Genomic DNA, 16,409 nt, shown 5'->3' on the forward strand with positions numbered 1-16,409 from the left:
TTGACACGCTTGTGAGGTGGGCTGATGCCAACCTTATGAAGTTTAACCATGCCAAGTGCAAGGTCCTACACCTGGGTCGGAGCAATCCCAGGCACAGCTACAGGTTGGGCAGAGAAGAGATTCAGAGCAGCCCTCTCTCTGTGGAGAAGGACTTGGGGGTGTTGGTCGATCAGAAAATGAACATGAGCCGGCTTCAGTGTGCACTCGCAGCCCAGAAAGCCAACCGTATCCTGGGCTGCATCAAAAGGAGCGTGACCAGCAGGTCAAAGGAGGTGATCCTGCCCCTCTACTCTGCTCTCGTGAGACCTCACTTGGAGTATTGTGTGCAGTTCTGGTGTCCTCAACATAAAAAGGACATGGAACTGTTGGAACAAGTCCAGAGGAGGGCCACGAGGATGATCAGGGGACTGGAGCACCTCCCGTATGAAGACAGACTGAGAAAGTTGGGGCTGTTCAGCCTGGAGAAGAGAAGGCTGCGTGGAGACCTCAGAGCAGTCGTCCAGTATCTGAAGGGGGCCTACAAGGATGCTGGGGATGGACTCTTCATCAGGGACTGTAGTGACATGACAAGGGGTAATGGGTTCAAACTTAAACAGGGGAAATTTAGATTGGATCTAAGGAAGAAATTCTTTACTGAGAGGTTGGTGAGGCACTGGAATGGGTTGCCCAGGGAGGTTGTGAATGCTCCATCCTTGGCGGTGTTCCAGGCCAGGTTGGATGAGGCCTTGGGTGATATGGTTTAGTGTGGGGTGTCCCTGCCCATGGCAGGGGGGTTGGAACTAGATGATCTTAAGGTCCTTTCCAACCCTAACTATTCTATGATTCTATGAAGAGCAGTGAAGTGCTGCCTCTCCAGTAACAGCTGGATGGTAAACAGCCATCAAACTAAAGAAGAGCAACGGCAGATCCAGGTGAACAGTGCATCACCAGTTGCTTTATCAGGTATTTCTTTCTTTTGAGGACTGAGGAAGTTCCCAAGGAGGAAACAGCGTCCTTCCTACCTCTCCAGGAACCTCAGGCATTCCTCCAGGCATACAGCTTCCACCTTCTCACTCAGGCTCTCACTGACATGCCAGGCAGCCTCCGTCTTCTCTGTTAGTATCTGCAGATTTCAAGGTGTGAGAGGAGAGCAGGCCAAAGCCATTTGTTCCCTATGTAGTGAACAGGAATACATCCCATCCCTCATGCTGCTGCATATCCCTTTGCCTTCTGGGCAACGATTTCAGTTTCGGTTTTGAAAGCCCTTGTGGAAATAAAAGTAATTTTTAGGAGCCTCATTTTAATGCCTGATCCTCTACCTTTGCTACTGTTACTTCCATTGTAGTCAACAGGCTGGAGTCAAGTCCTGTGCTTGGGGAAGAGCCTGTCCCTATAGATGTTCTCTGCTAGCCATGTCCAGCCTGGCAGCTCAGCTCAGTTGAAGACCTGCTATCTTATCTGCAGGAGCACCCGCACGCACTTCATTGTGACACCCTCACAGATGAACTTGGGTTCAGATGCTATAAAGAAGGTTAGGCAGCTTTCACTGCCCTGCTCCTCCACCAGGATCTCCACCAAGGGTGACTGAAGAAGACAGGCATTGTTTCCCCAGCCACCACTTCTCATGCCTGACACAGCAATGCATGTTAAACCCTAAGGTGTCTGTCTCACCACACTGACCCCAGCTGGGTAGCCCAGGTGCCTGTGGGAGGTGGGCTGTGCCAGACAGCCAAAATCCACTCCATATTGGGCAGCCTGGAGCAGGTGGTAACGTAATGCTGCCCATTAGTAGCTCTGTGGAAACAAAAGCTTGCAAGGGGAGGAAAGCCAGATGGATAAAAGGAGACAGATGGACTCATACACTGTGCTCTCCCAGTGCTCTGGGAAGCGCCAGCCGCAAACAAAGGGTGACTCACATCGGGAACGGGTTTTTCCACTGCTCACAACAGATGCAAAAGTTCGCTCAAACGGACAGGATAAAATATGCCAGCCCAAAGTGTCAGGAAACCATGGCTGATGAGTTTCCATGACACCTGGTTCATTTTCTATCTGATCTGTAAGTGTCACCCTGAGAAAATTGACGAGGAGGAGGTAATTTCATAAGGCTTTCCTATTTATCCAGGCTTTTCCATCACCTGCTTCAGAGTGTCCTAGCCTGTCAGTTACACACACAACAGAGCAAAATTTGGCCATGCTTCAGCATGGCCAAATGTTGCAGATATGAGGACTACAGCATTCAACCAGGCTTTGGCCTGATTCCCATTAGAAACTTTTGTTCTGTCAGCTAAAAGCAGGAAATAAAAAGGTAGACGCTACCCTAGAACACATACATCACTGAGTACATCACTGCTCCACCACTCCAAGGTGATGGGGCAAGGTGAGGAGGGAGCAGTCCTCTCTGTGAGCTCTGCACATGGCACCTGGGTCTGAGTTGGGTCAGAAAAGCCTCTTTTTGCCAGCTGTATCCTTTCCAGGAAGGCCAGCTGCTATTGATCTGCAATGCTCACCACCAGCCTCCAGTGGGGTGCCTGAGGTTATCTGCCATCCCAAAAGACCATGGAGCTACTTCCCTCTCTTGTGACCTGAAACAGGACTGTCGCTGTGGTGGTGGCAGCAGAGAAGAAGGATACAGTCACAGTATCACAGTATCACAGTATGTTAGAGATTGGAAGGGACCTCAAAAGATCATCTAGTCCAATCCCCCTGCCAGAGCAGGAACACCTAGATAAGGTTACACAGGAATGTGTCCAGGCGGGTTTTGAATGTCTCCAGAGAAGGAGACTCCACAACCCCCCTGGGCAGCCTGTTCCAGTGTTCTGTCACCCTCACTGAGAAGAAGTTTCTTCTCAAGTTTAAGTGGAACCTCTTGTGTTCCAGTTTGTACCCATTACCCCTTGTCTTATCATTGTTAGCCATTGAGAAGAGCCTGGCTCCATCCTCATGACACTCCCCCTTTATATATTTATATACACTAATAAGGTCCCCCCGCAGTCTCCTCTTCTCCAAACTATAGAGACCCAGCTCCCTCAGCCTTTCCTCATAAGGGAGATGCTCCACTCCCTTAATCATCTTTGTCGCCCTGCGCTGGACTCTCTCCAGCAGGTCCCTGTCCTTCTTGAACTGAGGGGCCCAGAACTGGACACAATATTCCAGATGCGGTCTCACCAGGGCAGAGTAGAGGGGAAGGAGGACCTCTCTCGACCTACTGACCACCCCCCTTCTAATACACCCCAGGATGCCATTGGCCTTCTTGGCCACAAGGGCACAGTGTTGGCTCATGGTCATCCTGCCATCCACTAGGACCCCCAGGTCCCTCTCCCCTACACTGCTCTCTAACAGGTCGTTCCCCAACCTATACTGGAACCTGGGGTTGTTCCTGCCCAGATGCAGGACTCTACACTTTCCCTTGTTATATTTCATCAAGTTTCTCCCTGCCCAACTCTCCAGCCTGTCCAGGTCCCGCTGGATGGCAGCACAGCCTTCTGGCGTGTCAGCCACTCCTCCCAGCTTAGTGTCATCAGCAAACTTGCTGACAGTACACTCAATTCCCTCATCTAAATCATTGATGAATATATTAAATAATACTGGTCCCAGTACTGACCCTTGAGGCACTCCACTAGATACAGGCCTCCAACTGGACTCCGCCCCATAGACTACAACTCTCTGGCTTCTGTCCTTCAGCCAGTTCGCAGTCCACCTCACTACCTGATCATCCAGGCCACACTTCCTCAATTTAGCTATGAGGATGCTGTGGGAGACTGTGTCAAATGCTTTGCAGAAGTCAAGGTAGACCACATCCACCGCTCTGCCATCATCCATCCACAATGTTATTTCCTCATAAAAGGCTAGGAGGTTGGTCAAGCATGACTTCCCTTTGGTAAAGCCATGTTGACTGCCCCTCATAACCCTCTTATCCTTGACATGCCTTAAGATGGCATCAAGGATAAGGTGTTCCATCACTTTCCCAGGGATGGAGGTGAGGCTGACCGGTCTATAGTTACCCGGGTCCTCCTTCTTGCCCTTTTTGAAGACTGGAGTGACATTTGCTTTCCTCCAGTCCTCAGGCACCTCTCCCGTTTCCCAAGACTTGGTAAAGATGATGGAGAGTGGTCTAGCAATGACTTCCGCCAGTTCCCTCAGCACCCGCGGGTGCATCCCATCTGGACCCATGGATTTATGGATGTCCAGATTGCTCAACTGGTCCCTAACCCATTCCTCATGGACTAAGGCAAACTGCTCCAGTGACCTGACTTCATCTGAGGTCTCAGGAGTACAGTGCTCTTCAGGACTGCCTCCGGCAGAGTAGACTGAGACAAAGGCGGCATTCAATAACTCTGCCATCTCAGTATCTTCTGTCACCAGGGCACCCATCCCATTCACCAGTGGGCCAACCTTGCCTCTGGTGTTAGTTTTATCAGCTATGTATTTGAAAAAGCTCTTTCTGTTGTCCTTGACCCCTCTGGCCAGATTTAATTCTAAGGAGGCCTTAGCCATCCTAGCTGCCTTCCTACATCCTCTAGCAGCAGCCTTATATTCCTCCCGAGTGGCCAGCCCCTCCTTCCATGACCTATAAACTCTGCTCTTCCACTTGAGCATACCCAGCAGTTCCTTATTCAGCCACGCAGGTCTCCTGGCCCTCTTCCTTGACTTCCTACGTGTCGGGATGCTCTGCTCTTGAGCTTGGAATAAGCAATCCTTGAATGCCAACCAACTATCTTGGGCCCCTTTACCTTCAAGCAGCCTTGCCCATGGGATTTCCCCTAGCAATTGCTTGAAAAGGCCAAAGTTTGCCCTGCTAAAGTCCAAGGTTGCAATTCTACTTGCTATTGTACTGGTCCTACCACACAAGATCCTGAATTCCACCATCTCGTGGTCGCTGCAACCAAGGCAGCCCTCAACCTTTACTGCTTCGACCAGCCCCTCCTTGTTAGTGAGGATGAGATCCAGCAGCGCTCCTCTCCTGGTTGGCTGATCCACCATTTGGATGAGGAAGTTATCATCCATACACTGGAGGAACCTCCTGGACTGTGGCTGGGTTGCTGAGTAGTCCTTCCAGCAAACATCAGGGAAATTAAAATCCCCCACAACGACCATGGCCTGTGACTGTGAGGCCGCTCTCAGCTGCCTGTAGAAGGCCTCGTCAACTTCCTCACCCTGATCTGGTGGCCTGTAACAGACACCCACAACAGTATCGCCCCTGCCAGCCTGCCCCTTAATTCTCACCCACAGACTCTCAACTCGCTCGTCCCCTGTCCCTGGACAGAGCTCAGTACATTGCAGCTGCTCTTGCACATAAAGAGCAACCCCACCACCCCGCCTGGCTGGCCTGTCTTTCCTGAAAAGGACATAGCCCTCCATGACTATATTCCAGTCATGCGAGCTGTCCCACCACGTCTCTGTAATTGCCACCAGATCATAATCTCCTGACTTAACACAGGTCTCCAACTCCTCCTGCTTATTTCCCATGCTGCACGCATTGGTGTACAGGCATTTCAAGGAGGGAGCTGAGCTCACCAATTTCACCCTAGGATTATAGGAGGCCTCCCAGTCTTCATCAATCCTAGAGTGCTGCCCCACTGGGGCAAGCCCAGTTACAACCCCATCCCCCTTCGAATCTAGTTTAAAGCTCTCCAAATGAGCCCTGCTAATTCATGCCCCAGCATCCTTTTGCCTCTGTGAGTTAAACCTTTCCCACGTGCCATCATCTGGACTGGAGCCTTATAAAACCAGCTGTTATCAAAGAACCCAGTCATGGCAGCCGCAGTCTGTTCCTGATCTCTAGCATCACTTGAGCATGTAAATCCCAGGATTTATTTTAAGCCTTTTGAGAGTCTTTATTCAAGTGCCCTCTGGCTGTGGTATGTACTGCTCAAACACCAGCAGAGCATGCTTCTGCAATGCCCTTTGTGCATTTGCCTTCACTGTGCTCTGCAGTAGTCCCTTGCACTGGCTAGCCCATCGGGGCAGCAGTCACATTTGCACTGCCACGTATGGGGACCTGCCATGGCTCCACAGCTTTCGCTGGTTTTATAGAGGTGCTGTGCAGAACATACACCATGACTTCCCAAACAGGTTACATGAAAATCCAAGTGAATATATAAAAATGCAGCTTCAGCTTGAATCAGCTAATCTCAGCTCATCCTTTTTTACATAGTTTAGTTTAGTTCTCTTTACGTATGCACAAGACAAAAACAAGTCTGGGAGCAAACAGATGCAGTTTAAGGATGGCAGCTAACTTGCAAACTTTTAACACATCAAGCTTAGCCCAAGACATGCAAAACTGGGTCCTGCCAAATACCTACATCTTGCATGCAAAACCATGACTGCCCCAAAGTATGAGAGCTTTTCAGTCCCCACCAGTTTACCTGAATCACTGCAGCATCTGCACAAGGGGGTTTCCCAATATCAAAGGCTTCTTTCAGGGCTTTGCCTACTTCCTTCTAAATATTTAGAGAACAGAGAAAAAACAGTTGAGATACAATGGCATTCTTTAAGAGTTAGGTTTCCTAGCCTCTCATTGTGCATTTGGACTAGATGAATTTCTGCCTCTATTTTTTTGGCTGTCTCATTTAACCCAAAGCCTGGCTATTTTCCAGCTGACCTAATAACATTGTTCTGTTTTGTTCCACATTGTTTGTTTGAGTTTAAATGATTTGCAGCTTCCTTTCATCCCAGTGTCAGCTCAGGTTATCTACAGTCTTCCCTAGTTAGCTTAACTCAGATGAAGGCACCCACACAGCAAAACAACACTTAGACACAACTCTGTGCTGTCAGCTACTGTAGCTGAGATTTTCCACCCTTCCTAGCTCCAACCAGCACCCACATAAACCAGCCAGTGTTAATTAAAAGCATTCCCTCACTCGAGCTAGGGACTTGTAAGTGCCAAGAGGAGTTGGGTTGCTGTTTAGAGCTACTGTCATGGTGAGATGAGCCCCATGAGGCTGCGTGCTGGGAAATTTCCCAAGACTTGGCTGGCTTATGTTAGTTTGAATGGGCTGTAAAACCAAAACTAACACTGCAGAGAAAGGGCTCATTGCTTAAAACATGATCTGACCTTTCTAGAAGCTTTAAACTCAAAAGTCTGTCTCGCTTATTTACTCTTTCATTTCTCCACCTTCCTCCAAGAAAATAGAAAGAATGTAAAGTCTGATCTTCCCTTTCTGTCTTTGATCTGTTCTGGCTGATGAATTAGGAAATTTGTGGCTGTCACTTAAGAATTTCATCAAAAGTATACACAAAAAGCTGCTCTGCATACTCACTGAAAAGTGTTCATCGAAGACGCATAAGCAGTTGTAAACAACCCAAGAAGAATTCCTTTCTTCCCAAGTGCCATCACCTGACTGTGAGCAATTGTGTGAACACAACATGCTGAGATAACACATCCCAGCCGAGCTGCACAAACACTTCTAGCCTGCCACAGTTGCACAGTAAAATGTGTCAGCTTAAGCCAACACGGAGATCTTGCTCCCCAATGGAACAAAGCACGCATTTAGTTAGTAACTGCAAGGCAATAATTTGCTGAGCCATGGTACTTAGACACATCAGATGATGCGTCTGAATTAATACAAGCACCTCAGGCACCAAAGCTCCAACATGGAGAGGACCAGAATTTCTGCTGTAATAAACAGGTCCAGTTTCCTCCTTGTTCCTCCCTGTCTGACCAAGACACGGCACCCCATGTTGTAAAGCTTTAGATCCATGGATGGCCAGCTCACCTGTGCTGACTGCCCCACCAACCACTTCCTCTCAGAAAATGCAGAGGGCTGAGTTATAGATTGGTGCCCCCATCTGTCCAGCTGCTGTTCTAACACATGCAAGAATTTAACATCCTTGAGACCCCTACATCGTTATCGAATGAGGTCAAAATTGGCTAAGATGCTCAACATGGGCACCGCCAACAGAGCGGCAGGCAGGGGGGGCAGAACAACCACACAGCCTTATTCGTTTGTACAGGAGCAGGGCCTCAGCCCAAACTCCAAAGCACATGAACTTCTCAGTCCTCCTTTCGTCTACTTGAAAATATGAAGGGAGGGAAAAAGACGCAAACCCAAGTGATCCTTTGAAGGTCAGTGTAAACCTGCCTTGAGTTTTTGTCCATGTGTGCATGTCTGGCCCTGCCATCTCCATTTCTGGACAAAGAGACAGCTTTGAGCTGAGGCTGCAGAAGCAGGGGACTGAAAGCTCATTTTCCACCTCTCAGTACCAGAATGAACCCTGACATCATGCTGGAGGGTTTGCCTTACACTCATGTAAAATTCCCCACTACACCAAGGCAGTGAGAGATCAACACCCAGTCGATGGCACCATAATTTCTAGTTCCCCAACCTTGCAGCCTCAGAAGGCACAAAGCCCCCTTGCCTTAGACATGCGCAGATTGAGGGAACACCACATCCACGCAGCGCTGGCTGAGTTCCCCACAGTGGTGTCTGGAAGTGGTTTTGAGCCCCACGTGGCATCTAAGCTCTCAGCACCTTCAGATGTGGTCAGAGTTCTCATCACTAATTTCTGTTTAAAGTGCTTTCAGTTTGCACAGGTATCAGGCTGGCACTCCCAGTGACAAGCCAGGTATTCACAAGCAAAGCAAACCATAGCTTATTTTGTTCAGTCTCTTTTCTTTTAGAAAAACTTAGTCATCCACTGAAGTGACAAAACACACACTGGGTGATTTACAGTCATGATTATATACTACAGTCACTCAGAGATAACTGACTGGATATTTGCTCAATAGCAGCTTCCTGTGTATTTGGAATAATGAAGGGCTGGAGTATCCTGGAAGAAGAAATAGACTGATAAAACAGGTTTTATCAGCTATTCCACTGAGCTGAGTAAAGAGACATCCATCATTTTTCCATATGGAGTCAGCTCATCTCTACTTGATCTCATTAGCTTGAACCTGGAGCTGGTCCTAAGCTGGCCGGGTTTGAAGCAAGCCAAGACTCTGCTGTGCCACGTACTCCAGCAATTCCAGCTGTTTTCTATGCACAACATGGCGCTGTGTAGAGCTACAAGGCTCTACATTCAAGGTGGCACAAAAAAATGCAGCCAACTCAGGGCAGCATAGTACAACCACGGCCAGATCTAGGTCAGCCTGCTCCATGCATGGTATCAGGAAAAGAGAAAGCCCATGGTTAAACAAAAGCTTTCTCCAGCTCTTACATTAGAATGAACAAAAAAAAAGTTAACTTCTCCATCACTGTTCGTCAGCATCTTTGAGCTTGTCAATGATCCAGTGACTTGCTCTAAGTTAACCTGAGCACTACCCTGAGTAGTCATTTCCTTCAATGAAACAGGTTCTAAAACAGACCTTAAGAACATGTGGTCTTCCCCAGGATAATGATTAGAAACAGGCTATAGGGATCCTCATTTTTAAACCCTGAAATCAGCAGGCTTTAAGCATCCTGTCACCAGCTGGGACCTCTATTTCCATGTTTGTGACTACCTTCATGTTCTCCTTCAGGGAATAGGTCTTGAGGAAAATCTCTGCAATTTAGAGTACTTTCCCTTGGGTGATTCAGCAGTTTGCCACGGAATTTCCCCTCCTCTGCTTCCCAGGGGCTGGTGGAAAGGGAAAGCAAGTGACATGAGCATGGTAACTCCTGCTGCTGCATTTTGGCTTTAGCTGAATCTAATAGGCCCTGCTGAGTTTTCCAAATAGCATGGTTTCCCCTGGAGCTCCCCGTTGCTACAACACATCTTTCCTACTTCATTTGTATTCCATGTGCCTCAACAACATTCTTCAAAGGGGGAGCTTTGCTGAGAAAAGAGAGAGATGCTGCAGCCCTGGAACTGAGGTCAGCAGTGAGATCACAAGGCGGGAAGCCCTACTCTGACCTTGCTTGAGGGCTGTGCCAGGTGTGCAACAGCTGCAGGATTGCTTGTGCTGGGCTCTGGAAACAATTGCTGTAGCCTCAGCAGTGTCAGTCCAGCAGGATGGGGAAGGCTGTGAGGGGTGCACGTGCAGACAAAGCCTGAAGCATCAATATCCTGCATAGCTGAAGCAAAAGGGCTATAAAACCCCCAACTGTTGCACACTGTGGGCTCATTAGCAGCTGGAGAGACGATGAATAGCATCTTGAAATGGCCGTCAACAAGGAAGTGGATTTCACCCATAGCCCCCTTTCTTCCAGATACATTGGCTTCTGAGCAGAGTAGATTGCAGCAGCAAAAAGATGCATTAAAGAGACAGAGGGAGATTTGCAAATGTCCCGGCACCACTTTGCTAAGCAGCAAGAGCAGGGCAGCACCCCTTTGGCAGAAGAGAGTCAGGAAGCTTCGTTCTGGGCTCTGTAATGAAACTCGTCCAAGATGGAGAGCTTCGATTCAAGCACACCTGAGCCGAGCTGGCTCATCTAGCAAGAGAGCAGTTAATTTAACAACGGGATTTTTAAAACCATGTGAATAAAACAGGCAGATTGGGGTAAAACTCCTCAGTTCTTACCTTGGCAACTGCAAGTAACTTTTCCTCAGTCTTCAAAACAATCCACAGGAGACACCGTACACCAAAGGAAAGGCTGTGCTGGGGGGTTTGCCTGGGTCTCAGACATGTCTTGCTGCCACTGTGTACAGAAACAAGAGCTCAGCCAGAGGGGCAGCTTCCCACTGCTCCACAGCCCATCACCCACCAGGCACACCCTGCTTGGCACCATGGCCTCATGCCAAGCAAATGAGGTGCCCTGCAAGCACCCAGTGGTGTTTGCAGTGTCGGGGCAGCTGCAGCATGGTATTTATTATCATAACCTTTTGTCAACTATTCTTCTGTGCTTTTTCTTTTCCTTTTTCCTATATTTGCTGCCCAAATTACACATTTTGATCATTGTTTCCCTCTCCCCTTCCTGCATTGCTGCTGCTGAATTCCTTCATGGGCTTGAGCAGAGTCGCCCAGCCACACTTTCATGGATGCACCATTTTACAAGTGTCACGTATTCTCCCTGAATGAAATAAGAAGCAGCTATATACCAGGACAACTGCAACTACACATGAGCTTTCATTAGGGTTGTAACTGTACTCAAAGAGGAAAACTCAAATAGTTAAGTTTGGCATCTCTGCTGTTTTCCGTTCCACTTTCTTCACTACATTCTGACCTTACTACAGCCAGGGGCTGCTCTTCCTCTTTTTTTTTTTTTTTAATTGAAGGAATTCAGCATTTGCACAACACATTTGTTCCTATCTTTGAGCTTTCCTTTATATATTTAGATTACATAATTATTCACCTCCAATTTCATGCAAGTTTTCAATATTTCATCAATCCGTCACTCTAAAATTTTACTATTTTAAAAGCAGCAGTAGAATGGGCATATCCTAGCCACACATCTCCCACGGAGGTGTTCAAGGACAGGTTGGACAGAACCTTGGGTGACATGGGTGACACGGGTGACATCCAACCCGTTTAGTGTGAGGTGTCCCTGCTCATGGCAGGGGGGTTGGAACTTGATGGTCTTAAGGTCCTTTCCAACCCTAACTATTCTATGATTCTATGATTCTGAGAACAGAATGCACCAGCATGTACCCACCACCATGCCTCCCTCCTTCTGGAGCTGGTGAGGGGAAGACCCCACCTGACGAACTGCTAATCAAGCATTTATAAGTGTAATCAATACCAGGAATAAAGGATGGAATCTTGCATGGCAGCAATCAAAGGGGCTGAAAACTATTAGGATATAAGTAGATTGGAGCTGTAAAATGGCAAAGTAACCATGGACACAGAGAATCAAACACCTCATTTACCACTGTCACACAAAAAGATAGCACAAGAAAGCTTCAGGCTTTGATGACACCCACAGGCTTTTAATTCACACTGAGACAAAAGGTCCCAGATGTGCTGCTCTTCAGATCATGGGGAAAGCCACATCCATTTTCTCAATCTTGGGCAGGAATTTAATAACCTACTATATGTTTTTCTTGTGATCTAAACACTAATGCGGGAAATACAAAAGAAATTGGTTGAACTACAAGCCAGATAAAGCAGCAAGAGAACCATGGAGCCAATAAGAAAAGTCTGCAGAGCACCATGATGACATAAAGGCAAGATAAAATTATTCTGGGGTAACTGGAGTATCATGGACCTTGCTAAAAAAGTCTTAATACAAGAACAGAAACTGGTGAAGAAAGCAGGACCCCGTGCATGTCCAGTAGGAGTCCAGCAGAGGAATAACTGCCTACCTCTGGTAAGTCCCTGAGCCCAATACCAATGACTTAGAAAAAGGCAGTACTGCAATGTAAAAAGGATCTGATCCTGAGAGCACAGAAGATAAAGCAGGCAGTGGGCAAGTCTAAACTCAACAAGAGTCCTGAACATCACTGCCTTACCAGGAAGCAGGGATCATGCTTGGAACTGAATAGAGACAGAAAAAATGTACAGAAAAGGAAGTCCTTCAAACATACCTTTTGTACATTTTAAGGCCCCATTCATAAACTAAAAGGCATTGGCTGAAGCTGAAATGGCTACTGTCAGTAAGCATGGCAAGGTGAGAAGACAAAGAAGCATGACAGCAGTAGGTGTAGGTGCTGAGCAGTCCTGCTTCCTCAAAGACACCACTTCCGTGCTCCAGGCTGGGGAGAAACGACGTTTCCAGTTGACTCAGATGCTGTTTTAATGCAGTCTCATTTGCGTTAGCAGAGGAACTCAGCGGGGGAATCTGGGCTGTCATGTACTGTATTAGCTGTTCCTCCAGTTCTTTCCTCCAGAAGTTTGGACTCCAGGTGGAAACAGGCCCAGTCTCTTGACTGCTGCCAAGCCACTCTGCTTCCTTCTGCTTCTCCCACTTCAGCGATTCCCCCACTGACTGCAATGGCTCCAGGAACATCCTACCATTTCCACTGAGTGCTTCGCCCACCACAGTCCACATTCGTTCAGCCAGTAGCTTATAAAGTGATTCAGACTTTCCCATCTTGTCGTTTCCAGAATGTTCCAGGTTATAAATATGATCACAAGCTTCAAGAAATTTTCCTTGCTCAATGAACCCACAGATCGCTTCCTCTGCAACACAGAGAGTAACAACACAACAATGTTTCTTCACTCCTCTATAGGACCCATCACATTAACATCTGAGTACTGAAGCATGTAGTTTATAAGTACCCCAAAATTTCTCAGGACCTACTCAAGATCACCTCCCTTAAGGTCTAGCACTAGCACTTCTCAGTTTCCTCAGGGCAAGCAGTTTCTTTCCTCTTGCTTTCTTTCCTCCTTTCTCCTTCAGGCTAACTAAGCCTGCAGAGTGTAGCTTTCTGTCATCATCCCAGCAGACCTCCTCATGTGGGCAATGCAGGTTTGTTAATGACCATGAATGTACGTTTTTGTCCAGAAGAAAAGCATTAGAGAAGGGACCACCTTCTGCAAGAGCCAACAGGTGAAAGTCAAGCCTAGAAGGAATTCTTTGCCTTCTCTGCAGAAACCCTGGCAGGACCAAAGTGCTGCAGGCCTGTCTTGTGAGGTCTCTCCTGCCTGTTCACAGTCTGGTAGGGTGTCATTCCTGCCAGTGAGTTTTTGTCTTAGACTGGGACTGCACAGTCCTCTCCTTGCCAGGACTTTTCAACCAGGCCAAATGGCCAATGTGCTATTTTGCGCAAAGGTGAAAATCGGAAGGTGGGCTACCTATCTGCACTGTCTCAGCAATGGGAATTCACGTAACCCCCTCATGACTTCCACGTCTGCAGGAAGCTGTGGCGACTGAGCCACTGTCCTGATGACCAGACACCCCATCAAGACAGATACGAAATCCTTGAAGTTCAGTAGTTGGAAGAAGTTTTCCACCAGTGCTTGTTTCTAAAGTATCTTACCTACCACAGCCAGCCCACCACTAACAGTTAAATGTAACTTCACAACAGCTGCAGATTCCGTCCTATGCATTTTATAGATGACAAAAATGAGCAATAAAGGGTTAAGAAGATTTGTCCAAAGATATCTGGAGCAGAGCCCAGAGGAAAAATCAAACCTGATGAGAATCCAGGGAAAGTTAAACAAGGCCAGAAGCCGTGGGACTCTGAAATACATTCAGGATACAGCTTTGGGTATAGAGTAAAGAATGAGAAGCATGTGAGCTTTCGCTATCAGAATCATAGAATACCAGGTTGGAAGGAACCTCAAGGATCATCAGGTCAAACCTTCCTTGGCAAAAAGCTATCACCTGTACCTTAATTTTCATCTATGAAAACACCTCATCTATGTAGTAAGAGTTAAATCAAACAGGACTGGAAGGACAATTGTGACACAAAATAGAGAAGGGCTGATGCAAGGATCTTCAGCAAAGCAATGGGCAAGCTGCTCCAGAGGGGTCTAACAAGCTGCACTTGTCCTACCTCAATACAGGCAACACACAGGAAATGTTTACTGGGAACAATTAATTCATGTACAACCTACCTCCCCCTCCCCGCCTATGGAAGAGCAGCACAGTCACACTCAGCAGCATGTCAGTCACAAGCACACTGTTTTTCTCACAAGACATATCAGCAGTCTTTGCAGAGATAAAAATAAGAACAGCAAAGAGAAGTACTTGTGAGGCAAAGGGCAAGTGAAATGCAGAGCAAGCCCACAGTTCATGAAGGACATGAACTCAGGTGAAGGATGGGAAGGAGGAAAGTGTAAAGCACCTACTCCAGAAACTAACAAAAACAAGAGCCTGCAGTGCTGGGAGAGGCAGAGAAGGTCCAGGACTGGATCCAGAGATAACTTCAAGGTTACCTGCAAGCACCCCACCCTCTGCTCCCTTCCTACTGGTTGCCATCTTCAGCAAATTCCCTGCCATCTCCACACCACCAGCCTTCTCTTCCACTGCCTCTTTTTCACTGGCCACTGCCTTCAGCAATTTTCCTGCCATGGTTTTCAGCTTCCCTCTCCTCTTTGCTTCCTGCTGCTTCTTCTCCTCATGCGTGGCCCTGGGCAGCATCCTTGCATTTTCCCCAGCCACTTTGTCCCACTTGCTGCCTCTTCCTGGAAAGGCTCCCCAGAAATACTTTGTCTTCCTCATCATCCAAGCAGGTTCAGACACCTTCTGTCCAATTGAGAACGTTATCAGAAAACAAGAGTTAGAAATGTTAGAAAACTACGTAAGGTGATCTTAGCAGCTGTCTGCCAGAGAAGCAATTTCCCCAAGATTTGTATTTCCTTTCTGTGCAGCTACAGGCTTCAGCAGCCTTTAAAGAAGTGGAACCTGGTTCCTGCCCATGCTGGGTGAGGACTTTTTTATAGGCTGCCTGCCCTTTTATGTACTCTCTTCTAGGAAAATGATGTCAAAACCTCACCCCAATCTAACCACGAGCACTGGGGGAAAGCCAGCGGGATTTTCAGCATTTTCTGAATTACCAAAGCATCCCTGTATGCTGCCAGTTGTTTCAATGACAATCTTCTCAGTTTAAGGGAGTTGATTATTAATAGTTTCTATGAAGGACTTATCACTTTCCACCCATGCGCCCCTGCTGCACCTGAGCTCTTTCTTGGCAATGAAATCATGCTTTGCTTTGTAGCCAAATTTTTCCTCACCTCTCAGCAATCCTGGTGTTAGTCAACAGGGAAGTAAAGCCCTGGAGAATGGACGTTGGTCTGCATGTTTTAGCAGCACCATTCAGAGGAGATAAGAGCGATCTCAGCCTTCTGGATTTTGCAATTTCACAGCAACTATATACACTATTTCATATTCTTTTACATTTTATAAACACACACATATATATATAAATGGCATAACATTGCAGCAATACACATGTGTATGCACACATGTAGGTCTATTCACCAGTCAACATCCACAGTGAAGAGAAAGAAGTATGCCCACTGAGTGCAAGGACCGTATTGGCAAGTCCAGGGCTGCTAAAGGTTCTGACCACAGACCTCAGAACACAAAGAAAACCTTTCCTACACAGAAAGTACCATTTAACTCAGGAGCATATGGTCAAAATAGATTTTCAAAAAGTCCCTGCATTGCTGTGAGAAAGACCTCACTTGGAGATAAGCTGACCTGCTGCCCTTACCATGCTCTCTTTGCTTGGTAGTTACAAACTGGTTTTTATTTCTCCATTCCATCATTATAAAAATGAAATCAAGAACTTGAGGATTTTCATCATTTGAGCACAGTCTTGCATTAGCCATTAACAAGCTGTACTGATTCAAAACCATACACTGATTTTGAGGGGTATGAATTTAAGAGGCATTTTTTTCCACACAGCATCTAGGATATTCTAAATATGTGCATTCACCTTTCTGGTTTTAACGCCTGCAGTTTCTTCCAGGATTTTCTACCTTTGCATGACGGTAAAATTCCACTTGTTTCCTATTTGGAAAACAAGTAAACCTTATGTTGTTCTGGCTCTTTTACCAAGCATTTAATTCCACCAGCATGTTATCATGGAGCCATTTGATTCGTTTGTAATGATAGGAAGGAGGAAATAAATGCATTTCATTTGGAAGGACAAACAGAAATTCCAGCAGTGGTGATACATGTGAG

At 47.0% G+C, this 16,409-nt stretch overlaps 1 protein-coding gene across 1 annotated transcript in view; it reads right to left on the minus strand.

The window, feature by feature from the left end:
* Positions 1-16,409, minus strand: part of LOC308221240 (exocyst complex component 3-like protein) — a gene marked incomplete at its 5' end in the record, with an annotated part of 58,723 nt that overhangs the window by 15,044 nt on the left and 27,270 nt on the right. Inside the window, 5 exons of the mRNA XM_080618226.1 lie at positions 1,002-1,102; positions 6,345-6,419; positions 10,418-10,535; positions 12,361-12,955; positions 14,657-14,983. Coding sequence (XP_080474352.1) covers positions 1,002-1,102; positions 6,345-6,419; positions 10,418-10,535; positions 12,361-12,955; positions 14,657-14,983 — 1,216 coding nt within the window. The remainder of the gene's footprint in view (positions 1-1,001; positions 1,103-6,344; positions 6,420-10,417; positions 10,536-12,360; positions 12,956-14,656; positions 14,984-16,409) is intronic.

Source organism: Psittacula echo (genome assembly GCF_963264785.1).
Source record: "Psittacula echo genome assembly, chromosome: 5".
Classification (NCBI taxonomy): Eukaryota; Metazoa; Chordata; class Aves; order Psittaciformes; family Psittacidae; genus Psittacula; species Psittacula echo.